Raw genomic sequence first — 27,089 nt, forward strand, 5'->3', positions numbered from 1 at the left:
TGTATTTCTGACTCATCTGCCTGGAAGCGGCACACGATGACATCATCACCCAGAAAGCAAACGTGCGAGTAAACAAGGAGCTCAAAGGGGGTCACATTTTGGACTCGGCTTGTCTAGTTGGCTTGGAACCTGGACAATACTACCTGAAACTTGACCTAGGGGGGACTTGACAACTCAATCAGGGGAGTGGGAATCACCTGGGATTTTTTTCACATGACATGACCAGAGACTTGGGATGTGGACCAGTTGACTCAGACCGTGATTGACTTGGAGCTTGGACAGGATTGGGTCAGGGTCATCTGAAACTTGGGACAGGAGACTTGGGAATTCAATGGGAATTTCCCATTCTTACTTGGTGTACAGCTTCAGCTGTTCAACAGGCCGGGTTCTCCATTGTCATATTCTACACTTCATAATGCACCACACATTTTCAATGGGAAACAGGACTGGACTCCAGGCATGCCAGTCTAGTACCCGCACTCCTTTACTACGAAGCCATGCTGTTGTAACACGTGCAGAATGTGGTTTGGCACTGTCTTGCTAAGCAGAGGTATCCATGAAAAAGCTGTTCCTTGGATGGCAGCACACGTTCCTCCAAACCCTGTATGTACCTTTCAGCATTAATGGTTACCCATGCCACTGGCACTGACCCAGGCCCATAACATCACAGATGCTGGCTGGTTCAGATGGTTCAGATGGTTCTTTTCGTCCAGGTCCACAATTTCCAAAAACAATGTGAACTCGTCAGACCACAGAACACTTTTCCACTTTGCATCAGTCCATCTTAGACGAGCTCAGGCCCACCTTGTGTTTCTGGGTGTAGTTGATAAATGGCTTTTGCGTTGCACAGTAGAATTGAAGTTGCACTGTCGACTGTAGCGCCAAACTATATTTACTGACAGTGGGTTTCTGAAGGGTTTCTGAGCCCATGTCGTGATATCCTTTACACAATGATGTTGATTTTTGAGGCAGTGCTGTCTGAGGGATCAAAGGCTGTCAATGTTGGTTTTTGGCCTTCCCGCTTACATGCAGTATTTTCTCCAGATTCTCTGAACCTTTTCATGAGATATTATGGACCATAGATGGGACCATTTGTGATTTGCTTATGATTTATATTTACTGACATAAGCCTAGATAGCCTACTTGGGACTATCATGACTTGCACCATTTTTTTTTCCAGACATGGACCATGTAGTTTGGAACTTGATTAAGACCTAGATCATGTTTATAAGGGCTTGTACAGAGCTAGAGATTTGCTTAGGACTTAATAGTGAGATAAGATTAGATTCTTGTAGTAGTAGGACTGCATGACTTCAGCCACCAAAGTAAGAACCTTGACCAGTTGAATAGTGACTTCAATGGGGCTTTGGACAGTATGCCAAGAGACTTGATTAAAACTAAGACCTGGTGAATAGGGACTATGATGCTAGGGAGCATACTGAAATGATTCAAGGCCGCGATTGACGAATGTTTAACAAAATAAAAGATTTAAAAAAAAGGCTCTCTTGGCGTGACATAATTTGAGCAAACAACGAAGGCCAACTGAGCATGAAAACAAAGAAAGCAGCAGCTCATCACACGAAGGATGGAAAGGAGTTAATATGGCCCTATCCGGAGGGGTGGTGGTCGGGCAGTTGAATGTTGCAGCTCCAGTGAGCAGGACTAAGGACCCCCGCATCGTTGCCACAAAGCATTAGTCCAGCATGGATACTGATTTCATTTCCTCGGGCTCCACTGCGGAAAATGAAATCTCTTCAAATAATTGGATTCTGTCCTTTGTTCACCTTCTGATGACCCCCGGATAAGATTATTTGATTAGAATGTGACAGATCATGACTGCTTATTTTATATTAGGGATGGTCATTCATTTGATACAATAGGATCTAGTTCATCGTCAATGTTGCAGAAACAGTGAAAAAGCCACAAGGGATTCTAGGGACATTTTGTTCCAGCCTGTTTAGGCAGCAAAATTGGCCTTCTTTCACAGTAGATTGCTGGCGCCGGGGCAAAACCTTGTACCTCCAAAACAGTCACTTTCAGGAAACCCCAAAAATGGCAAGTTTGTTCATCCATTAGTATTGCATCGTGAAAGAGAGCGAGCAATTTTCAACACTTTAAATTGGTCAATAATGTATAATAAAAATAACTTCCGCGCATGTGGACTGACCAGTAGTATAGATTCTTGAAATATGAAATTCGCCACTTATGTGACTTGTGAGGTTTTGGCCCGACGCCAGCGTTCTGTCGGTAGCTGCCAAGTAGTAAAGCCTCTTTAGAAATTTAGCCAACCTTAACTTCAATTTTAACACTAATCTCACCCATATCTTAAGATGTATACTGTATTAGGTCAGGTAAATCCCCACTGAAGGCCCAGGTCCCAAATGCACCACCCACCACCGTCGCCAGCACTGTTCCATTTCTCCACCGAGCTGGCGTCTCTCCAGGTGACACAATATTCAACGTGGCAACGCTTGGCAGAACGCTCGTAAAGTTTTTATGGCGGTGATAATTGAGACGGGAAAAGGGGACTCCATCGTAATTGACCTCCTTCCTCGAAGGCCCCCCTGGTATAGACGTGCAGGAAAAAGTACTTCCCAGCATTCATGCGGAAGCAGCAGAATGCACCAAAATAAACAAGCCGAACAAACAAATGTGCTATGAAATATATGGACCATTGCTGATTTTGTCTCGGAGGAGACCCGTGAAAGAACACACGGACGGACGCGAAGGAGCCAAGTCACACATTGGTAATGAGAGTTTGACATTTAGATGCAATTTTGGATGCATTGGTGCGGTAAAATACAAATTGTGGGGATTGAACTGAGGCCACAATGGTCACAGGCGGTGTTATTAACACATTCGTCCCCATAAGGTCAATCCACCTGATACCCAAAATTTTAACTTTAAACCTAAATCCACAGAACTGGACCCTAACCAAACCTGAACCCTAACTGTGAAACAGAGTCCTGCATTCGGTCCCATTGTAGCATTGTAACACCCTCACATGGTAAAGTAGAAACAGTGTTCACAATAGAATATGGTAAGGTTCTAATTCACAATATTACCCAAATTCCCCGTCTTGACTTCTCATGGGAATTATCAAAATCTTTCTGGAAATTTACTGAATATTTTCCACCAGTTGCAACCCTATTCTTCACCTTACTTCTAAACTCTAATCCTAATGTAACATTTTAACAGAGCTGGGTATTCTATGCAACGGACCGGTCCGTCTATCAGTCACTGACGGACGCCTGATTTGCTGACGGTTGACGAATGACGGGAACACTTTTTAAAATAGAATCCCCTTTATTTAATCAGTCATTCGTCTGTAGTCTGTCATTAGTCTATTTTTGGGCGTGTATTTATAATATCAATTTTTTACGCTCATGCTAGCATATGCTAGCCTTTGCTAGGGTAAAATATTACATAGGGTAAAATATTACATCTTTTCTTTCAACAAATAGTACATTAAAGTTGACTTACCTACGTGAATCTAGTGTAAAAAAAAAAAAAAAAATCTAAAACCATCACCTCTAACTGGCAAAGCTAGCATTAGCCAGCCAGAATCAAAAGAAGAAAAAGTAAACAGTACTTCTTTTCTGAAACCAAAAACAAAAAATTTAATCCAAAAAGCAACTTTCTTTGAACAAGTTTGTAAAACAATGATTTAGTTACATAAATAAATGTTTATCAGTGTATCAAACATCAGTTTCATGAGCACGTCAATGCCATGCTACAATGTACCCCCCCCCCGCCAAATCTAGTGTAATAAATAACAGTATCTATAACAAAAGGCGCTAACAACAGCCAAAATTAGCTTTTCAGGCAAGCTAAACAAATTAACATTAAAGTCTCCATCATTTGGTTGTATGGAAAGCAGTTAGGAGAATTCCTTGTACGGTAGTCGTCTTACCAGTAGCGGCACTACAAGTGAGGACAAATCGTGTACTAGACCATGGACCTTGTGCTGGACATAAAGGATATGGAATCAATGCTCTAACAGCTTTACATGTGGTTGTTTTAAAGCGTTAAGACAACAAGGCAAGAAAAGATGGCTGCTCGGGCCCACAGAAGAGGAGCATTTCTTGGGATAAAGTTGGGACGTGAAACTGAAGCAGAGTTTTGTTGGCTTTCTCCTATTTGCTTGCTCTTCCTTCCACAATGTATTCTGCTCGTCCACTTCCTGTCAAGTCCTTCTGATATGTTTTTGTGTATATAAAAAAAAAAGTACTGCAGCTTCAAGTATTGTGCCTCACATAGACTCTTCTGTCATAACTTAACGTACATTTGTTGCCCATAAACTTTTCATATTTACATTAAAATGCTTTTGTTCTCTTTTCTTCTTGTGTTGCTTTTTCTTCCAAGAGTCATCCCTGAGGTTTCTGTGTAACATACAGCAAGCAAGTTAAAACACATCGAGGTTTCCTGAAACTGGGACCGAACCTAACCGGGGCAACATGTGAGAACCCAAACACTAGGCATGGGGCCTTAACCACTAACCTAACCCAACCCATACTGGGATACACCTCTAACCGACCCTGACCCTAACATGAACCTCTATCCCTAACATTTCCCACTCTAACCCAAATTTAACATTGCCCCAATTTAAATTCAAACTCTACCCCCTCATTCTAATCTAATCAAACTTCACCTCAACCCTCCCTTGCCCCAATTCTATCCCAAAACGTAACACAACCCTAACGTTTACCCAACTCGAATTTAAATTCAACCGCCTCACTCTAAACCCAATCCAATGCCTAACTCTACCTTACCCCAATTCTATCCCTAACCGTAACCCAAACCTAACCCCCAAACCCTACCCGAACCCTAAATCTACTTTACCCCAATTCTATCCCTAACCGTAACCCAAACCTAATCCCCAAACCCTAAGGTGATGCTGTAAAGCTGGATCCTAAAAGAGGTACTGACTGGTCGCTCCATTTGGTTCAAAGCCACTAATCTTCTCTTTGAGGCTGTTGGCAAAGGGTGAGGTGGACGTTAACATTTGTAATCAGTGTAAGACTCTCATTCATACCAAAAAAAAAAAAAGCAACACAAAGTCTGGCAGTCTCACAGTCAGTAACAGTGAACCCAGTTTTACCGCGTTTCATTGTTCGTGCCCCGCTATACCACAGATTTTGAAGCAATGGTCTCTATAAAGTGGATTTGCCTCTTTCGCAAGGGTGGGTCTGGAACGTATCCCTCGCAATAAAAAGGGGTTCACTGCAATCTTTTGTCTTTCACATCTTGGCCCATTCAATTGAAATGTTCAAACACTCAATAAGACTTTAGGTTCACTTCAAGTTGTAGGATAAAACTCAAGTAAAAGTGGAGTTTTGGTAATTGTTTTTTTGTTTGTTTTTGTTTTCATTCTCTCTCTTCATCTGTCAGCCAAACCGCTCTCGCACGAGCATCATAAGTTTCTTTTTGCCCTTGTAGATTTGCTTGAGGTTCTCGATGAACTGCGTGAACTGCACGTGGCCGTCGTGTGCCATGAGGAAGGTCTCGCGCGCCTTGCTGAGGAACTCAATGAACTCGCCGTAGTGTCGCGGGCTGATGTGCGTGAGTCGCGAATGCGTGGTGTTGATGTAAGCGCCGATGGTGGCGTCCAGCAGATGCCGCAGCGGCGCCTTGTCCAGCGACATCAGCTTGGCCGTGTTCCTGCGACTGTGCAGCGCCACCATGCCGGGCGTGGTCAGCGTGCACCGCCGCAGGATGTCCGACAGCACCGTGGCGCACTTGACACTCTTCACAACCAACGGGATGACGGCCGCCAACTCGTTTTTACCCAGCGAGTGGCTAAGCGCACACGCCCACAGGACGTCGTTGATGGCCGGGTGCGTGTCTTGGTTGTAGCTGAGGTTCAGGTGCGTCATGGCCAACGTGGCCAGCTTGTATGCCCTCATGGGATAGCCGCGGTGCTCCATGTATCGTGCAATGGTGAACAGCTGCGTGTAGCTCATGCCCGTGGAAGCGGCGTCCAGCACGATCTGGTAGGCCGTCTCGAAGGCGATGTGGTCCTTCTCGCACAGCGTCAGGGCCGACAGGGCGCAGTTCTGCGGGTCCTTCACGGCGCACTGCAGGGCCAGGGTGCGCGCTGAGTTGGCCAAGTTCTCCTGCTGCCGAGAGTCCACGTGGAGGCGCATGATGGTGCTGTTGGACATGACGCTGCTCGCGACCACGCTGGTGGCCTCCGTGGGCGTGAAGAGGGTGAACCAACTTTGCATGATGCTGTCCAGCGCGAACACACCTGAGACACATGGACAAGAGTTGAAAAATGGAGACTTTTTTATTTTATTTTATAAAACCGTTACAGAAAATTCAAATTTGGGGCTCAAATAATCCGTGGCCAAAGGCCCATGCAGCTAGCCCCTAGCGCCTTCTCTATATTATAACGCAAACCTGTACTCAGGTTGGTCTACCCCTCATTGGAGGGGCTGAAATCAGTAGCGAGGGGTTGTGTTACGTAGAACGCCACCCACACCTGAAAAACTGCACGGTTCCCCAGGGAGCGGAACAGAGTGAACTAGCGAGTGCCCATGGAATGAATGGACTGAGAGTCCACATGGTTCACGTCCAAGAGTACCCCCAGAGTCCACCCGGATGGCTCCTCCCAACGGTGCACACTTCTAAGTCCAGCGAGTGCACCAGGGAGAGAACCCCAGAACCTCCAGGAGTTTTGAAGGAATAAGTTCATTCTTCCTCTTCCTTGGTGTTTTGTTATGAAATGTCTAATTGATGAACCTGACAAGTCTCCAATCAGCGGACTAAAGAGTCCCCACTGAGGTCACCCGGGAGTCCCAACAGAAGAACAGAGTTCCCATGGAAGGAACCAGGGGTCCCGATGGAGCAAACCTAAGAGTCCATCTGGAGCGTACTCATGAGTTCACTCTTTGCACACCAGAGAGTGCAACAGGAAGTGGTCTGGAGAGAACCCAGCGAATGTTACCAGGAAATCCCCAGGGAGCGCAACAAGGGAGTCCCCAGGGAGCGCACCAGGATGTCTCCAAGGAACAATCAAAATAAAAATAGAGCTACACACATAGTTTCCGCCTCAGAGCTCTTCTTCTATGCTTCACAATGTCAACTCACCGACTTCGGTGGCACACGTGACGAGCCAGCGCACCATTTCTCGTCTCCGCCAGTTGAGGGTGGACAGTGTCATCCTCATCACCTGCCAAAGAGCGGTAATGAGCCAAAGACTGCTGGATAGACGGTTAGATAATGTAGTGGTTTTGCACGACTAAGTACGCTTTACCTGGAGGCCCAGCTCCAGAGACACCTTGAGCAGCGTCAGGTCGGGCAGGTTGTCCATAATGGTGGCGATCTTGAAGGCGTCCTGGGCCAGCTTGAAGATGTGCGACGAGGAGTGGATGTTCTTCTGGATGGACTCCAACACCGTTTGCAGCTTGTGAGCATCACCTGGCAACAAATAAACTCAATATTATGAGATATGACAATAAGGAGACAGTGTAGGGCTGGGTCTTCGTACCAGTGCTCAAAACAAGTCGCGTCATTTCATTTTTTTTAACGCCAGGTATTGGTGTACTTTTGTAGTACGGGTATAGCATGCAACCCTGATACCGCCTGTCTTAATTCAATCCTGGAAAATCCCTGGTCAGTCATAAGGTGTACCTTTGGCAGCGGTGAGCATGGTGGATGCCAATTCGCACTGCTGGGACTCGATGTGGCTGAGCGTGAACCAGCGGGGGTAACGATTGGCCACTACAGACACCATGTGATGCGAGCGGGACAGGTCACCGGACGCCACGCTCAACTCCAGGACCGGCAGCCTTGAACACAAAAACCACAAACTCCTTAGCAGGTTTTTCTTTTTGGCTCTGACTAATTACTCCAGATGTAAATATGGACAATGGTTCCCATGGTCCAAAAACACAACGGTTGCCCAAAAAGTGCCTAGTTCCAGGGTAAAGTACTTGCTCTTGACGCACAATGGCGCTTATACACGCCACTCACCTCATGGCCCTCAGTGCAATCTTGTAGGCCAGCTCGGCATCGTGAGGTAGCAGCGAGGTGAAGAGATACTTGGCGAAAGTGTGCATGGGGACGCTCTCTCTGTACAGCAATTCTCCCAGACCGCTATAAGGACCAGCTGGAGCAGGAGGGAAAACACACACATTGGAAAACATCTGATGGAAAATTCAGACTTCTCCAAATCCCGGGCAATTTGGCATAGTCTACAATAGTGTTTTCCAAACTTTTTTGAGTCAAGGCACATTTATTTCACTGAAAAAAATCCTGCGGCACATAGTGGCAAATGTCATGAGTGCTAATTGCAAGTTAGGCTAGGCTTGCATTATCAAGCCCACTAACCAACAGTTAAGAGCTAGACTAAGCTTGTATTAACAAATCTAAGAACTAGCAGCTGGTAAAGTGTTATGCTAGGCTATCAGCAGCGAATGTCATTAACTGCTGGCCACCGCTAAATAGCTAGGCTAACCCAGTACTAGCAAATGAAATACTAGCAGTTGGTAAAGAGCCAGGCTAGCCCACTAACAGACAATGTTAACGCTATTCGTGAGTTAGACAACGCTAGTAGCATCTATAGGCTTTACTAGTATTAGCACTAGCAACTATAACACTACAAGCCACTGGTAAAAAGTTAGGCTAATGCCTGACAGCAGTGTTTTTCAAACTTTTTTGAGTCAAGCAACATTTATTTCATTGAAAAAATCCCGCGGCACACCAGCAGCTGAAATTGTGAAAAAAAAGCTAATTTTAACAATTGTATTGTCTATATAAGCATTTTTTTAACATTGAAGAATGACGTTATATTATAACGTCTTGTATAGGAATTAAATAAACACAAAGAAAAAAGTATTTTATAATGTTTCATATTGATACTCAGTGTGAAACATGGGCTTGTTTGGATAAACATGCGTCACTAATTCGCTTGTCTCTCAACAAAGACAAGTAGCTAACTGCTGCTGCTGCTACCTACTGGTATGGAAGAGTACTACAATGTAACTACATTACGCTGCCAGGCGCTAGACCGCACAGGCACACAAATTAGATAATTTCCCACGGCACACTTGACAATATCTCGCGGCACACTGGACATAGTTTGAAAAACACTGGTCTACATGGTACAGATTTGGTTTCCAATGGGTAGAAATTTCGAGGAGACCTTTGGATTTACTCACAGGAAAGGGCTAACTTGACCTTCAATGTCTGCTTCATATCAAAATGGCAGATGTCTTTTCGGTTATTGCTTCGTGAGACTTCTACTCGTAATAGACACGGCTACCAAAAGCCATGTTGCTAAGTAAACTGCTTTTCTGGGGTTGGATGGCCAAAAAGACCCAAAAACAGCCGCTCTCAATAAACATGGCAGACTTCATGTTTTCAGACTTTGCTTCTTGAGACAATTTTTTGTGGGTCAAAACATGCTTATAGACATGTCCACCTAATTTCATACTGCTAAGACAAACTAACTTTTGGGGGCTGAATTTGCTAAACATTGACCAAAGTGCAAATTTCAGTGGATTTGACGAACCCTCCAGCAAAATGGCGGCTTGCTTGCGGAAGACGTTGACCAGCACGTCATCCAGCTCCAGTTGCTGCAGTTTGGCCAGCAGCTGCTCCTCGTTGCGACACACCTTCTCTTGGGCGTAGAGCCCGTCAGGCATGACCCGCTGCTGCCCGAGTCCGATCAGTGCCACCTCCACCGCCAGCGCAGCAGGCGTCTCGCCCTCGTCCAGGACCGCGTCCGTCTCCGTCTCGGTGAGGGTGCTGAAGAGGGTGCCCACGGGGTCCAGGGGGTGTCCCACCCAGCCCTCCAGGTTGGTGATGGACGTCATGCCCTTGTGGAGATCTTCTGCCCACACACACGTCATCTTACATGTTACTCCAGCAAGGAGGGCTATGGCGATGTTAAGAAATCATTTGTTCATGAGAACTAAAGAGTAAATTCGTCAATGGCAGTGGCATAAATCCTAACATTACAGTGACTAGGGATTATTTTGATTATGATGCAAAAAAAAAAAAAAAAAAAGGGCAAAGACCTTTCTTGAGAGTGCGGAAAAACTGGAGCTCCTTGTGCTGCTCCCTCCGTAGCGTGTTGACCACGGCCACGGCCAGCCGGACGGCCTCCTTGGGGTACCCGTGAGAACGTAGGGCGTCAACGCGGGCGCACGCCGTGGGGACGTGCTCTACAAATCAAATATTGTGCATAAATGTTAAAATACACGTGCTCTGTGTATTGCGGCTGCTCTGTGCGTGAAGGTTTACAATTACCGTAACATCTGTGCTAATTTTCATTAGCCTGTCTATAGCATTTTGCAGTATACGCTAGCAGACTTTTGTTAAACGGTTCCATTCATCTCACCATGCCACAGGGGCCATCCCTGGCCGTTGAAGAGGTCTGGGTTGTCCTGGCAACAGCGACCGACGTAGTGGTCCTCGGTGAGGATGCGCTGCAGGTGCGGGTCCTGCCAGTGCAGGTCGCAGGCCTCCATGGCCCGTGTGAACACCGTGCGCTGAGGTGAGTCTGAGCGAGGAGGAAGTGCAGCACTGTGTGAGCATTTATTCCAGCGTTTTTTCAAACTTTTTTGAGTCAAGGCACATTTATTTCATTGAAAAAAATCCCGTGGCTCACCACCAGCAGGAATAGTGGAAAAAAAAAAAGCTTATTTTAACAATATAAGTGTTATTGTTTATATAAGCATTTTTTAACATTGATGAATGACATTATATTATAACGTCTTGAACAGGAATTAAATAAACACAAAGAACACTAATTCGCTTGTCTCTAAACAAAGACAATTAGCTACCTGCTGCTGCTGCTACCTACTGGTATGGAAGAGTACTACAATGTAGTACCTACATGATTACGCTGCCCGGGTGCTAGACCGCACAGGCACACAAATGAGACAATTTCGCGCGGCACACAGAGTTTGAAAAATACTGGCTTATTCGATATCCACATATCCTCAGGGCTTAATGTGAAGAGAATCACCTCCCAGGCCTGTTTACGTTGAAAAGAGTAGTGGGAGTTAAGTGGTTCCTCACCGGGGTTGGCATTGTGTCCTCGTGGTACGGCGTTAGTGAGGTTGCTGAGCTGGCTGCTGCCCTGGTTTCCGTCCTCCGGGGGGCACACGTCCACGCCGTTCCAGCGGCGGAGCTGCTTCAGCCACCCTGATTTCTGGTCGGCCTTACAGTGAGGGTTGAGGACGATGCACATCCACAGCGCCCCTGCAAGAAGACACATGTAATTAAAAACCTTACTCGCCAGTTAGCTTGTAAATATTTAGCGTGTTAGCATGTTTCATTAGCATCTGATATTGCGTGTTGAGCACCTGTTGTGATAGACTCGCCCTAACCGGACATACTGTCGAAGCATGTTATCAGTGTAGCATTGCTAGAATTCAGCTATAACATCCGACATTGCGATCGGACATTTCGTTAGAATAACATATTTAACATATTTGATAAACTGAACAATATATACTACAAGTACATTAGCATTGCAGCATTTTTAGCAAAGCTTCAGTAGCATCTGATATTGCGTATAACAGTAAGACAGATTTCTTGAACGCTTTTAGATAGAGAGACATGTTCACATGTCACATGCTAACATTTCCACCACCACCAAAGGCACAGACTGGCACCAAAGGTTCGTAAATATACAGTAGGGCTGCAACTAATGATTATCTTAATAATCGATTAATCTGACGGTTAATCGGATTAAAAAAAAAAACACGTTTTAAATTATTTTATGTTTGGAACTTTATTTTCCTTTTTGATTTTTTCCTTTGTTTTCTTTCTTCTCTTTCAAGAGATTAACAGGCCCACTGGATGCGCACTGGGCAAAAAGGGGGAGGCACAAAGATGACAGGAGAACAATGGACAATGAGCGCCGATGAATAAAGGATGACAGATGACAAGACCAAGAAAACAGTGGAGGTGAAGACGAGAGGGAGGGAGGATGGAGAAGGTATGGGGGAGGGGTTCTTTGTTCAGACTGTGCCAAGGACAACAACACGGGAGGAGGGGGGGGTGGTAAATCAAGAGCCAAGATTTATGGTGGCAAAACACATTGAATAGTTGTGTTTTGTTTTTTAAGTTTCTTCAAAAAGGATCGAATTATGTCTGAACGCCTTCTCTCTGCATACCACGCTGCCCCCTACTGACAGGGAGGACACAGAAAGCAAGCTCATGCTAGCATGAGTAAAGGACATTGCGGGAGGATTGTGCGTAGAGGAACAGTTGAAGATCCCTCTTTTTGCATTCTCAACATCTTGTGAAACATTCTAGGAGATTAGGTGTTGATTTGTTCGCAAAAGAGAGTTGTATAAAGTATTAGCATCAGGGATGCTAATAATTGTAATTTGCTGATAATTCTCTCTTAATGTGTGACTTTCCTCACTGAATAAATGCCCTTGAATTAAAAGGTTGGATTTTCCTCTTTTTTTATTTATTAGGGAAATATATTTATTTATATTTAAATAATAATAATAAATAAAATATATTTATTTATATGTAAACAAATACATATATTTATAAAATGTATATATTTATATAAATAAATACATTTATATATTTATAATATATAATATATATACATATCCTCTTAGCCTAATCAGCTGAGCGTTTCTGGCAGTGTGTTTCCAATGTTAGAATGTGGAATAATATCGTTGTGGTCCGTGGGACAGAGAGGTAAGCGTTAAGTTAAATTCACATTCACAGACTTTTATATTCATGGGCATCTGTTTCGTCATACCGGAACTAGAACTACTTCTACTTTTGTGTGTGAGAATCATGGGAAATGTAGTCCTGCTACCCCAACGCTGCGGTCGCCGGGGCACCCAAAGATTTTCTGGTTGCATATTTCTGACGTTACAATGCGGACCGGCGCAAAGTAACCAACATAGCCAGCTTCCAATAGCTGCCGGGTCCAAGCAAAAAATGTTCGATAACGTTGGATTAATGGATTTATTTATTCACTGTTCTTGAACTGTCAACCATGGTAGCATTTAGCATTAGCCAAAGTAATAACACAACCACTGGTCACCTAATTGACTAGCGATGTTTAAACTTTTTTTTCGTCTGTCGGAGGATCCCCTCCTGCGCCGGAAGCAACCCACATGTAAGCTGCACGGTGAACAAAAGCTAGTGAGACACGCGGCGATGATATTTGCCGGTCTGAACGTAGCGCAATAGCGCTAAATCTATCAAATAAACATATGGTACAATTAGAATGCATGTAAACTATTTCCCATACAATGCTTCATAAAAATAATGTGCCTTATGACCCGGAGTGTCTTATGTATGCTTTTTTTGTTTTTGTTTTTGTTTTAATAGACCCGTTCATTGACATTTTGCCTAATAATACGGTAAAATACGGTACTTGAAATAAGTGTTTTATTTTTATTATTAAAATGAACAATTTCACATTTCATTTTGTTTTCAACCTCCTCTTTGAATGGCCAGCCCTTAGTGTCCTTTGAATTCTTAACGTCCTCAACGTATTTTGACAAAATGTACGTTATTATTAGCGCGTTATTATAAGAATTGCAAGTACCGAGTTCATCCCATAGCTGCCTGTACTTGTCGGTCATTGTGGTTCCTTGTTGACGCCACAGCGCCAACCGGGGGTCCCCCATGAACTGCTCGGTGATCAGCGTCAGCATGCGGGCGCCGTTGGAGTCGCGCATCTTCAGCATCTCTCGCACCTGCGGCCAAACAAAAAGCGGCATTGTGGGTAACCCCAGTGGTGGAGGAGGGTTGCGAGGTGAACGGGGGTCCGCTTGCCTTGCTGAAAAGGAGGTTGAGCTGCTTGCCGGAGCCGTGGTAGCCGCCCTGAGACAGGAAGTGCTTGACCTGCTCCTGGACTTGCTCCTCGTCCAGATGCCAGCAGTTGTCGTCGTCCACGCTGGCCCCGGCCGTCGGGTCCGGAGCACCTGTAGACCACAACAAGTCCAGGATGATTATTCACCATGTCACTTTTAAAAAAATTTTTTTTTATTCAAATTCTTTCAATATTTTGAATGATCACATTGTAGAAGGGCATTTGGGGTTTCAACGACGAGTGCTGCGCTCACCGTGCACCTGGTTGATCTCGGAGTTCTGCGACAGGATCTCGTCGGCCAGCTTCTGCGCGGTGGGCAGCACTTCGGTGTGGTGCACTGTGATCAGGTACTGGACCAACTTCTGCAGCTGGTCGCGGTTCATCTGGAAGAGCGTCTCAGAGATGGGCAGCCGCAGCTTGACCTGCTCGGGGGTGCGCACGCGGTACAGCGACAGCGCCACCACATGGGCGCAGTAGAAGATGTCCTTGTTGCCGCAGCCGCACGTCACCGCCGTGATCTTGCAGCGGTCGAAGCTCACACTCACGTTGCACAGCAGCTCCGGCTCCGAGGGCGTGGCCGGCTCGCGAACTGTGCCGCTCAGGTGGAAGCCTGTGCGGGAGGCACGAAAGCAACATTAAGCCACCGTTTGATGAGCTAGTTTGCTGCCTCAACAGGTTGCGACAGAAATCAAAACAGAAAAAAATTTTTTTTTAAAAAGATACGTTTTTGGTGCACTCGCCATTATACGTCATTTGTGCTGGGCCACTTTGAACAAAGGTAAAATGTTTTTCGGTGCAGCAGCAATTATGATCATTCATTTTCATGGTGCTGCCCGTATGCGGGACTGACAGAGGACAACTGTCAGTCACATGTTGACAAGTTGGATAAAGAAGTCTGCCACCTCAAAGAGTAGAAACGGAAATCCGAACAGGAAAAGGTTTGAGTTGGACCGTTTTCAACTAAGGTAATAGCTTCAGGCGCAATATGGTTACATTGTACCGTCAACAAGTTTACGGCCCAAGTGGGTTGAAATAAAAACCGTAATAGCTTGAAGAGAGAACAAACTTTTGCCAGACCGTTTTCAAATAATTGTTTTTGGTGCAATATTGATTAGTGTGTGGTCAAAGTTTGCAGTCGACAGTTTTTGGTGCAATAACAATCATAGGTGAAAAACGTAAGGAGTAAACCAGTTTTCCACCTAAACAGGTTGCAATAGAAACTGCACACAAAGCTGGCAGGGAGCAAAGTTTTGTGTTGGACGATTTTTAACAAAGACAGAACAATTTTTTTGGAGCAATGACAAATGTATGTGCTACACAGAATGTAGTCACTAGTTGGCTCCTTAAGTGGGTTGCAAATACAAACTTAATCTTGCTGGCTGGATAAGAGCAAGCAAAGTTTTAAACTTGGAACATTTTCAACAACGATGACAAGATTTTTGGTGCAGTAGCAATTACAGTTTATGTGCTACACAAAGTGGAGTCAACCAGCCTCATTTCAGCCTAAATGGGTTGCAACAGAAACCGTAAACAAAGCTGGAAAAGAGCAACGTTATTTGCCAGAGCATTTTCAACTAAGATAATCACACATTTGGTGCAATTGCAGTATGTACTTCTAGTCAACTAATTTACCGGCTAAACGGGTTGCAACACAAACTAATAGGGCTGGAAGAGCGCACATTTTTTGAAGGTGGCAGCCTGCAGCTAGCTGAAGCACACGTTTGTGTTTTATCTGAGGCTTTTATGCCCCGTCTGAAGGAAATTGTGAAATCATCCGGCTAAGGATGCTACAAGCTAATTAGCTGCTTACATTAGCACTCAGCTTAGTATGGCTGTTGATTGCTTGTTTATGTGTCCCTCCGCCCAGCCCCCGAGATGCCTTTGCCGCTGCATCTCCTCGGGTGACAGATTAGCCTCCCCATTGTCACGACAAAAAGTGGCCACTTGAGCGCACAAAGCGCACCTTGGCCCAGAAGTGCTCGTTCACGCCCCAACGGGCAGCTTTTGGCCTTTTTGTGTGTTTTTAAAATGCAGAGAACGACCTCCTGTAAGCCCCCGCCTGGCAGATAGTGAGCACAGCCTCGGGCGTGAAAGCGGCCGCCGTCCCTTTTCTGTAAAGGGACGGCTCGCCTATTGAGGCCGGCACCGCCGCCGTCGGGTAGTGGAGGAAGGCGTGCTGTTGCCGTGCGGCGCGGCGAGTTGCATTATGCAAGCTGGCCCGAAGAGGAAGAGTATGACAGAATGCTGAGCTCAGGAATATGGCTCGGCGCCAAACCAAACCTTCCGACGCACTCAGCTGAGAGCGTAGCAAGTTTTCTTCTTTTTTTTTTTTTCTGCTCCTCCGCCTCGCTCTGTTACGACAGCGGTTCAGCTGCAGGCCAGGCATTCACGGGAGCAGGGCCGCCTCGACGGGGGAGCAGATGGGAATATATTATTATTTATATGTCATATATAATTATATACATTATATATAATATTATTTTAAAACATTTTAATAAAAGAGGGTGCAGTTTAACAGTTCACAGACTTTGAATTATTAAGTGCAGTGCATAACACCGCTTAGTTAGATGCATGCATGCATCCTGATTAAATAAAGCTAGGATGCCTTGTTTGCCAAGCTTCCAACTTCTAAAGTGGATTTGTGGCTTGAATTCCTGTTGAGAAGTATTAAACCTGGATGTACAATGTACTATTTTTTTTTTTTACATACAGCATACTGTATATTTTTTTTCATGTATGGAGAAAAAAGGAGAGCACTTTTTACCTAGCGTTGCGTATCGGGCTGAGTTAAATAACAAGAGGTGGGGAGCCATTCGGGCCAAAACACATGTAAACTTGTCTCCTAGGAGCGATGTGTCATTGGTTGGCTCTTTTGGGCCGGTGCTTGAGAACATCGCTTCTGTGCGACACACATGAAGTGGACAACAACTCCCAGACTCGTGTATCAAATGAACTGCCAAAGATGAAAATGAAGGACATTTCCGCTGTAATTATGGTTAGTTTTATAAATGTAAAATGTAGTTTCATTTACTTTTTGTCTTTTTAAAAGCATTTTCCTTTTTATCTTATTTTCATTAATGGAAATGTTTAAGTTTTAATTTTAGTTCTTTCATTCGTTTTCGTTAATTAAAACAAACTTGGTCCAAACACACCCACGCACATAATAAAGCTAAAGCTAATGCTAAACTTTTATGCCTGAGAAGATAAATAGACCTGAAATGCACACCTCCTCGTTGGCCGCCTCATCTGATTGTTGGGTGGTCTTGACGAGCCTGATTAGCCGCCATACTGGGTCAACATATGGGGGAGGAGCAGCACTAGTCAAGTGGCTTTGACCACTAATGTGCTAAAGGAAGACCATTAGTGTGTGTGTGTGTGTGTGTGTGTGTGGGTGGGTGCGGGTGCGTGTGTGAGTGCGCGTGCGATGAGTTACACCCTGTTCAAATTGAGGTCAGCTAGGATTTGAGTTAACCGGGTCAAACTGTGGGTGCCAACCGCTTAGCGTGCTAGCATGCTAATCAATAGCAAAGGCGGGCGAGGAATTCCCCCAAGGAGGACGCCTTTATGCAAAACTCGTGAGAAAATATTCTCTATTGTTTTAAGGTTTTATTGTAATCAGGGTTGACTCATAATTGTACTTTTATGACAATTAGCGCATTCACCACATGCCGTTCTAAAAGCTCAGCGTATTGCCAACTCTTTTCAAGCACTGACTGATCTTTCAAGAACCAAAGAATTATGTTTTGTCACAACATAAGCACCCAACCTACCAAAAGAACGAGCGCTCTCTTCTTTTTCCCCCGAAAACGATTGTTCGATTTTTTTTTTCTTTAATAATCAGAAGTAAAAAACTTCAGCATGTGACCAAGCTTTTTGTGAAACCCAAGTCAAGCAAAAAGTGAATTTTACCCAAATATTTTTCTGCTCGCGTGACACGTCAAACTATAAAACAAAAACGAGGAAGACAAAGTGCTTTTGATGGAAAAATAATCATTTCCAGATATACAACTAAGAAACGCACCGTGAGTGACGCTGACTCACGACTCCAGTTGAACGATTACGGGCACTACAAACTAGTGTTTTTAAGTCTTTTCGCATTTTCACTTCCATTTTCTGATTAATGGAATTTCTGTCCGAGTTACCGGCATGGTCACGGACAAATTAAACTCATCAAGACAACTGTATTTCTATTTCCATTACTGTATGAAGCAACAAGAAAATTGGACAGGAGACATCTGTCTGACTGATGTCAAAGTGGTGAGAGAGGTAAAGAAGAACCCAAAGATCGCTGTGGCTGAGCTCCAGAGATGCAGTAGGGAGATGGGAGAAAGTTCCACAAAGTCAACTTTTAGCCCCTTTCAGACCAAACAGACCAAAAGTCAACTTTTACGCAGAATGGCCCAATGGAAGCCTCTCACATGACACATGAAAGCCAGCATAGAGTTTGCCCAAAAAACACGTGTAGGACTCCCAGACTATGAGAAATACGATTCTCTGGTCTGATGAGACCAAGATTGAACTTTTTGGTGTTAATTCTAAGAACTCGGTATGTGTGGAGAAACCCAGGCACTGCTCATCACCTGCCCAATAAAACCCCGACAGTGAAACATGGTGGTGGGAGCATCATGTTGTGGGGGTGTTTTTCAGCTGCAGGGACAGGGCGACTGGTTGCAATTGAAGGAAAGATTATGACAATATGACATTTCAGTTTTGATTTTTTAATAAATATGCAAAAAAAATTCTACATTCTTTTTTTTCTGTCAAGTTAGGGTGCTGAGCGTACATGAATGAGAAATAAAATGAACTTTTTTGATTTTGGCAAATGGCCGCAATGACACTGAAAGTGAAAAATGTCAAGGGGTCTGAATACTTTCCGGACCCACTGTATTTTGCCACTATAGTCGACGCATAACATTCATTTTGACTCACGGCGTCTTTTAAGTTTGTGGACACACAGGATGTCCATGTCACAGGACAGCGCGTGTTTCAATGTTGAATAAAGATAAGGCATGTTTGTACACGATGTACTGGTGTGTGCCGGTCGCACACTGTCACGTGCGCTAACGTGCAATACACGCACATGACCACGCTGTGGGCTGAGGATTTGCTCCTGCTCCACAGGGTGGTCAGGATTCCACAAAGGAGGTCTAAGTTGTGAAGTTGTTGGAGTGAAGGCTTCACAGACTGAAAGTCAGTGTTTATTAAGTTAGCAACTCTAATTGAAATAGATAAATAAAATGTCTTTCATATATATATTCATGGTTCATTTGCTCTTATTTTAATGTAAGCCTAACCTATAAGATGACCTTAAAAAAAAAATTGCATATATATATATATATATCCGACTGCAAGATGTGCAACGTGCCTTTTTTTTTTAACCTGAAAAGCAGGAATGTGATTAACAAGTTTACGGAAAAAGATGCCCTGTAGACGAGCAGCCGCATGCCCCAGACACATGGCGGTATGACTTAATAAGTGACTAACGCTTCTATTCATAAACAATTAAACAAAAATCAGGTTGAACTCGCAACGCAACAACAACAAAAACCACGCTCGGACCAGGCGAACCTGATCAGTGGTGATTAAAAGAAACCGTGACCAGAGCACAATGAATTAGTGAAACCCGATAGAAGGAAGTCGAGGTGTTCCGTTGTTGTTCTCCTAATAGCAAAAGCAATGACAACAACACTGGATCGTCTTAAGAAAAAAAGACAATAACTTTTTTTTTTAAAAAAGAAAAACAAACATTTTTGGTGGTGTTCTTCCTTTTGTCTTTTCTTCTATGCCCACCTTCCAAACCAGATCTTAGAAAATGTTTCTTCTCATTCTTCTCTCTGCCTCCTTTCAACCAAATACCAGCAGGTGTTGACAATAGTGCTGCCACAAACGATGATTTTGCTCGTCGCCATTAGTCGACTAATCGGATGAACTTTGATTAAACTTTTGCCGCTTGTACCAGTGATTCTGAGATGTTCATAAATGATGGTGCCGCTTAATGTCGAACTGCGTCAAAGAACCTCTAGAAGCAGCTAAAGTTGGTCTCAACTGTCTGTTACAATACTGGTCCTAAAAGCTGTACGAGTATCTTGGAAAAAAAAAAAAAAAAAAAACTCTATAGGTCGCTATGCGCACTTCAGAATGTTCTGAAAGCTGTTACTGAAGCTATAGATTGAAACTACTGTGGAACATTTGGAAGTCTGCAAAGCACTCGGAAAAATTTGAGAGGCTGCTCATTTCCAAACCTGGTAAGAAACATCTTGCGTTTGTGTAGATTGGCGTACCACCCTGATGACTACTAGCAAACTAATTTCCCAAGCTGGCACACAGCACCCCGTCCAACCGCCCCGACCCAAACCAAACCAACAACCCCGGCCCCCCCCCCCCCCCGGCCCCTCCGGGCCCACCCACTTGGCAGCGTGGGAGATGACATCTCTTATTTATCACTTCTTGGCTCTGATCAGCCAGGAAATCCTCGCTGTTTGGTTTGCTTACATCCTTGTCAGACACATGCTAACACTTCTGAGTTGTAGCTCAGGTTTATATTTCTTGAGGGATATTTCCAAGGACCCGCACATATGCCTAATTACAATCAAACATTACAGTCATATTTTATTTATTCATATAGTGTCTCATAATATTGTTTCATTAAACGTTCAAGTGATAAAGCCATAGTTTTGCTTGCATTACTGTTGTAATCTGATATATGATTTAATGACTATGTTTAAGACACACTTGTTTGGTAGAATCTGTCATGGTGAATGCTTAAAAGTCAAAAGTGTTTAGTAAGTTAATGACGAATTGAAGTAAAAAAAAAAAAAAAAAAAAAAACGGATTTCATATTAATTCATGGTTAATTTCTCTTTCAACATGAAGCCCAATTTCAGACATTTATATACATTAATGTATAACAAATCGAACATTGTTTATTGTAGTACAGATTCATTTAATTCTTATGTTTGTTGTCAAATAAATGGGATGAGAATTTTGACAAAATAATTGCATATTAAATGGCAATCACAATGTTGAAGAAAAAATTGCAATTAAAACTCATTCAATCCCACACATATATTTCAAAGTCCAGCCATTCAATCCCAGGAATTGATTTATTTATATTTTACTCTAATTTTTTCAAACGTTAGAGTGAAAGAGACTCTGAAAATGTCTGGTACTGAATGAGTTACGATTCGTTTTCAAAATCACTCAGCCCTATTACAAATGTAACAACAAATGTTATTTTTTCGAGGGGCTGGAACAGCATTTTGATGGGGGAAAAACTGATTTGATAGCCAAGTAGTAAATTGCGAGCTGGTCACGGGACGAATTAAACCCATAAATCAAGGTGTATTCTAATAAATGCCTGTTAATACTCCTAAAAAGTTTCCCATTTTGAAAATTCTGCGAATTTTTAGGTCTAGGAAGCCCAGTTTTAGAAGTACTGGCGTAGCTAATTCCGAGCTAGCGCACAAATGCCACACAGACGTGTAGCAGACGGCATTAGCATTCCAATGAAGCGTGTGGAGTAAATGGGATTACAGGCCATGAGGTGTGTGAGTGCGCCGGGGGGCCGCCGGATAATCAAAAGAAACGACAGCCGCGGCAACTGAGGCGTATTCCTCGAAGGCCGCCGCTCATCTCGTGCCTCTGCGATTACACAAACTCACACCCCAAAACCAGACTGGCGAGTGACTCATATTCCAAGTCCCCCCCACCCACTTTGAGAAAGGCTGCTTTTGTGCTCAAATATGCGTCTGCCTTCCGAGTCTCGCGGCTACTTGACATGGGTAGTGGAAGGTGTCTTTGTTTGGTTGGGGCGGTGGGGTGTGTGGGGGGGGGGGGGGGGGGGGGGCGACAGGAAGCTCCCAAAGACATGATAACAGGAAACCAACGATTTATATTTCTTGTATTGTAGCGTCTCTAACTGAAACAATGAACGGTCATAAAGACGCCAACAAAACTAGTTGTCCGCTAAATCAAACCTTCGCAGCGCAAGGCGGAATTCTGTCGTGCGCGGCTCATCCGATCACGAATCGAAACGCAGCTGTGTTAGACCTGTGACAGACCTTCAGCGGTAGAGGACGAGTGCATCAATAGTGGAACCTAGCACTAAACCTGTTTACAACTGCCGGTTCACGTTGTCACTCTTGAGTTGATCCAGCGTTTGAGGTAGTCATTGGAATTCAATAAATAGGGAAATCTCAAATGTAATAAAGCTCTGCAATTGGTGCCGATATTAATACTCTGGAAGTTTTTTGGATGATTATGGATGAAAATGTTAAGGTTCGATACATTTGAGTAGGCTTGTTTTGATCAAATTGATCGCAGTAATTTTTTTGTTTGGAGGTACACGCTCCACCTCATACTACGGGGTTAGTAGGGTGTACGGGTGTATCGCTCTCCACAAAAGTCGACTCAACACATGGGGAATGAGGATTTTAAAATGTTAACGATTCGATTCTGTGGGTTTACAATTCGATTCAATATTTTACTGGCTGCATCTTTTTTCATGTTTATTAACATGCAACAACATGTGAAAGCTCTCCAAAGCCAAAGTATGTAAAGTTCAAAGAAACAGCAGCAACATCAAACAGATTTATATCCGGTGTACATATCGCATAAAAGATGATTCGATACATATCTCGATACCTTCGGTGCAATACGATTCATGGACGTAACGATTTTAAAATGTTCCGGTTTGAATTGTTTTTTTGTTACACCAATGAGGTTAGTCATTGCATCACTCTTTGAAAAAGGCTTTGGGTGGATGATGACGTTACACAAGTGTTTGCTTTTGTGACATGTCAAAGGCTCTTTGAACAGTCGGGGACTTGGCGTGATTGTGATGAGGATGGCTGGCACTGGCACGCCGTGTTCGTATCATTTGAATCAATGACAATGTAAATTAGTGATTGAACATGATTTGGGTTTGGGCTTGTGATGATGTAAGAGTGGAACAGTAAATGACAGCAATATAAGGTATCATATCAATTTCAACAAAGAAGTATATGAGAACTCAAGCAAGATGGCATTTTGCTGTCATTTTTTTGGTGGATAAAAGGTTGATGCCTGACAGTGACAATCTGTACAATTGCCTTTGAATTTTGTGTATAATATACACGTCACTGTGACCCACATAGCAGGAGGGTTTTAATTGCAACATGATGCAATTTCAGGCATAACAATTTTGGTGTCAATTCCACAGAGAAATCAGAAGCACATGATATCTCCTCCACGTGGTGTTCACACTTTGCTACTTACTCGCCTAGGTGGGTAATAATGCGATACGTTTACTTATATTTTGGGGATATATTGTATTTGTCGAAGTAGTTTTAATGTAATGCGGTGATTCTCAACCAGTGTGCCGCGAGAGATCATCAGGTGTGCCGTTGTAAATTATACAATGTCAATTATTTTGACAAAGAAAACATATTTCAAATAAAAAAACAGCTTTGTTTATTTATGCCAACCATGTATAGTAACAGGCAAAACAATAAAATATTCTTCCACTAGACGACACGAGGTACACAATAACCCTGTATAGTCACTTCTTGTGAACCGTTATGCTAAGTGGTGTGCCGTGATATTTTTTTCCCATGCAAAATATGTGCCTTGGCTCAATAAAGGTTTAGAAACACTGATGTAATGTACTTTTTACTTGACTATTTTTCAACTTTTACTGTTTCTTTGCACTACATTCCGCCACTACACAGTTGTACTGCCAGAAATGCTATGCCATGTGCTGTTATCTGCATCTGCCTCAAAGTGTTGGCATTTCAGCCTTAAAAGACCTCAACTTCAAACTTGAGAAAACATGTTGCGGTTTTCTGTAATCTCTGCTTGGTGATCTTATTATGTGGTTTCACAAGCGTAAACAAAGAAAATAATTTAAGACAATTTATTGTGGCTTTTGTTATTTTACAGAATATATTGTTTTGTATTTATTGTTATAAGTTGTTGGAAAAGCATTTGCATATTTGTACAATATATTTTTGTCTATTTCACATTCATTTTGATTAAAATACACTTGGTTAAGAATCAGTTCAGAATACCGAGTAGTTTTTTTTCCACTGTATACTTACACAAGTAATTATTTGCATGATTACATTATAATTTCACCTGAGTACTGTTATTCGAAAATAAAAGTACTCTACCCAGCGCTGCTCATTACTTAAATACACTTTGAACTGTACTTACATAACATTTACATATTTGTTGGCATTGTGCATACCAACAAAGCTAATGAAACCACCCAATTAAAAGTCATAAGCATTTTCCCCAAAAATCAAATTTAAAAAAAGTACGTTTTGAAAATATTTTTCTTGATGCCACACAGAAAGCAGAAGCGCAAATGACTTCATCTCCCTACAGTGTTCAAACTTTGCGTAAAAGGTTGCCAAGAGGCTCAATAGTGCCTCTTTGTGTGCTTGCATTTTCATTCCAATTGGTGTTTTTAAAGGTTGCAATGGAAATGCAAAGTGCCCGTAACAGAAAGCGTTGCGTTCAAAGGCCCGCTGAGACGTTCCCATTGAGCATATTTAAAGCCCCATTGTCGCCTCTCTCATGTTTGTGGCCGCGCTGCAATTTGCAGTTTTTTTCCGGTATATTTAAAAGAACATGTTCAACTCACCCACTTGCAGGACGTTGTCCACGCAGCCGCCCTCTAGGAGGGCGACGCCGCGACGGAAGGGCAAACGAGTCTCGTCGCCGCTCTCCGATCCGCCGAGCTCCTCCGCCCCGCTTCCGAACGACGAATACATGCAGATCTCTCGCTCGCTCCTCGGAAAGGACCAGTACACTATCCTCCGCTGTACGGGCTCCGGAATCCGCTCGAAACGCTCCTCCACCCGCTGGAAAGGCCACTTTTCCGCCACCCGCCTGGCCGCGATGTCCAGCAGCGACTCCGGGGTCTGCGTGTTGCCCGCCGACGAAGCCCCGGCCCCGGCTCCGGCTCGCTGGCCTGGCCGACACGTCGTGCCGTGACCCGGCCTACAGCAGAGCCGCTTGGCCGCGCGCTCCGCCATGCTAGCTCGGCTCGAACGGCAACGGAGGGGGAAAGTCAACGCAGCACTACGCGACAGGGAAGCGAGAACGTTAGCCACGGGTCGGTTGTTGGCCAAATCATTCTTTTAAGCAACCCGTGTGGGGGGAAGGGCTTCCGCGGGCTTGTCAAACCCCTTTGTTGACAAATGAAGAGAGGGCGGGTCACTCCGGTCCGGTTAGCTCCGTGCTAAATGCGGACTCAGGGCAGAATTCCAGCAAGGCTGCTTAAAGACTTTGCGAGCCGCCGAATTAAGACGCTTCCAAGCGGGGAGGGAGGGGGTTTTAATTGCCACCTCTCCAGGTGGGCGTCCAAAGAAGGAGAAAAGGGGGGCAGAGCCAGCCCGAGCGATTCGTGCCTGGAGGCGGCCCCGTCTGTCAACACTGAGCCTCGTGGTGGTGTGGAGGGAGGGAAAGAGGAGGGCCCTGAATGCAACACCGCCCCGTGTGACGTTTATGGGCCCACTGGAATGTCGGAGCGTTTAAAAGACACACGATTCATATTCAGGCACTCCGTATGAGCCAGGCGAGTAAAGTTGCGTAACAACAGGTGGCGCTGAATAGATAATCAAGAAAATAAATTTTTTAATGTAAAAAAAATAATAGTAATAATAAAAAGACCACACTTTGAACTAAGATGGCCAACTCGCTGTGTTTGTGTGGATGGCTTTTTTGTGGGTCTACTCATGATAGACATGCTATCAAATAGCATGTTGCAAAGCGGAACTGGCTTTGAGAGCTGAAATCTTGATGCTCCTGGAAATGCCAAAAATGATACTAAAGTGTTTGCTTCGAATTAAGATGGCTGATTCCTTTTGTGTTTTTATGTATGGCTTCTTCAGACTTTTTTTGTGGGTCTACTCAATGCAGTCTAGTCCAGGAAACATGCCTTCAAAACAACACGCGCAAGACAGGCAGGTCTGGTCAGCAAAACGGGCGTCTGTCAACGATGGACTGTGAGGTCTGTCGGGACTTGGGCAGGTTAGTGATGATTACATAGACTGACTTAAAATGTACACGTCCATCTGTGCTTTGTTTACAGTTCGCTTTTTTTCCCCATCTATCGTCCGCAAAATGGGCCTGCGTCAGTGACAGACAGACGGACCCGTCCATCAGTCAGACAGAATACCCACCTCTGCAATTTAGAGTGTTGCATCAATCTACCATGCATGTTTTTGGAATGTGTGAGGGAACCGAAGTACCTGAAGAAAACCCACTCTGGCACAGGGAGAACATGCAAACTCCACACAGGAAGGCCGAAGTCCGGAATTGAACCATGGACATCTGCACTGTGAGGCGGACGGGCTAACCAGTCACTACCGTGCCGACCTTCTTGCACCATCTCTAACCCCAAAAATAAAATTTGCATGAATTTTAAAAAAAGGGGGACATTTGGAATTTATTATTTTATCCCAGCCAATAATTAATACCCATTAGCATTCACAGACAAAGCAGGGAGGAGTGGGGGTGCACGTGATCAACCTTAGCTGGACTGAGCAGTCCAGAAGTACAATACACACATTTTAAAGAGTTATAACTGTATCAGGGGTCACCAACTTTTTAGAAAACAGAGAGCTACTTCTTGGGTAATGATTAATGTGAACGGCTACCAGTTTTGTACACACTTCTGAAACAACAAAGTTGCTCAAAATACTTTATCATATGCCATTGTAGTGGCCCACAAGGGAGAGACATTGACCAAGGACCTGTACCTTTGAGCGGTCGGAGGGATTATGACATTTCTAGGTTCAAAGGGATGATAGAAATGGGTTGAAAGGGAGTAGTTTTGATGTGGACAATAAATTGACAGAACTCGTTTTCATCTTCTCGTCTCTCGACTCTTAAGTGACAACACGTATTAGAATGCTTGCCTCCCCCGCTATGACGTAGACAGCCTGAGATGGAAAAAAACACTAAAACAAACTACACACCAAAAGGGTGCGTGCCAATCTGCAGCTTTAGTCATCAAAAAAAAAACCTGAAATCACTACAGATTCTTTTAGGGGGTTGAATTTTAGTTCTGACATCATTTTTACATGCAGACCTATTATATAAAGGCTAATGTTCAGCCCAAACAATTGTCACTTTAATAATAAATGAGAAAGCTGTTGAACAGGCTCTCGTGCCTCTTGCAGTGCTATGTTCTGCCACACTGTGGCGCCAAATCACAGCAAAGAAAGGCAGGCCGGAAGTCGAGTGTTGAGTCAACCCAGCTTTGTTTGGACAAACGCTAAACAGAAGCACT

At 44.0% G+C, this 27,089-nt stretch overlaps 1 protein-coding gene and 1 long non-coding RNA gene across 4 annotated transcripts; one reads left to right on the forward strand and one right to left on the reverse strand.

The window, feature by feature from the left end:
* Positions 1 to 3,592: 3,592 nt before the first annotated feature.
* LOC147135506 (zinc finger SWIM domain-containing protein 6-like) lies at positions 3,593 to 25,243 on the reverse strand. Of its 2 annotated transcripts, none has more exons than XM_086053083.1 (14): positions 24,435 to 25,243; positions 14,064 to 14,420; positions 13,774 to 13,922; positions 13,544 to 13,694; positions 11,032 to 11,214; positions 10,349 to 10,510; positions 10,026 to 10,172; positions 9,518 to 9,835; positions 7,978 to 8,113; positions 7,636 to 7,793; positions 7,259 to 7,422; positions 7,093 to 7,174; positions 4,873 to 6,250; positions 3,593 to 4,802 (listed from the first exon to the last, which is right to left on the reverse strand). In XM_086053083.1, the coding sequence occupies exons 1-13, from the start codon at positions 24,826 to 24,828 to the stop codon at positions 5,388 to 5,390; spliced, it is 3,264 nt and encodes a 1,087-aa protein (XP_085909209.1). In that variant the 5' UTR covers positions 24,829 to 25,243; the 3' UTR covers positions 3,593 to 4,802; positions 4,873 to 5,387. The 2 variants fall into 2 exon arrangements, with proteins under 2 accessions (XP_085909209.1, XP_085909208.1); XM_086053082.1 differs by having other exon boundaries at positions 9,518 to 9,838.
* On the forward strand, positions 24,380 to 26,832 carry LOC147135507 (uncharacterized). 2 transcript variants are annotated; one of them, XR_015089778.1, is made up of 3 exons: positions 24,380 to 25,370; positions 25,687 to 25,805; positions 25,887 to 26,832. It is a non-coding gene; the product is annotated as an uncharacterized LOC147135507 (long non-coding RNA). The 2 variants fall into 2 exon arrangements; XR_015089777.1 differs by having other exon boundaries at positions 24,387 to 25,370; positions 25,687 to 25,825; positions 25,934 to 26,831.
* Positions 26,833 to 27,089: the final 257 nt, after the last annotated feature.

Source organism: Filicampus tigris, chromosome 15 (assembly GCF_054856515.1).
Source record: "Filicampus tigris isolate MCC_2025a chromosome 15, RoL_Ftig_1.0, whole genome shotgun sequence".
NCBI lineage: Eukaryota > Metazoa > Chordata > Actinopteri > Syngnathiformes > Syngnathidae > Filicampus > Filicampus tigris.

Coding starts and splice junctions, on each gene's coding strand:
- LOC147135506 (XM_086053082.1), bottom strand. CDS start 24,828: ATGGCGGAGCGCGCGGCCAAGCGGCTCTGCTGTAGGCCGGGTCACGGC. Junction 10,173..10,348: donor GGGATGGCCCCTGTGGCATG/GTGAGATGAATG, acceptor TTTGATTTGTAG/AGCACGTCCCCACGGCGTGC. Junction 9,839..10,025: donor TTTCCGCACTCTCAAGAAAG/GTCTTTGCCCTT, acceptor GTGTGTGGGCAG/AAGATCTCCACAAGGGCATG.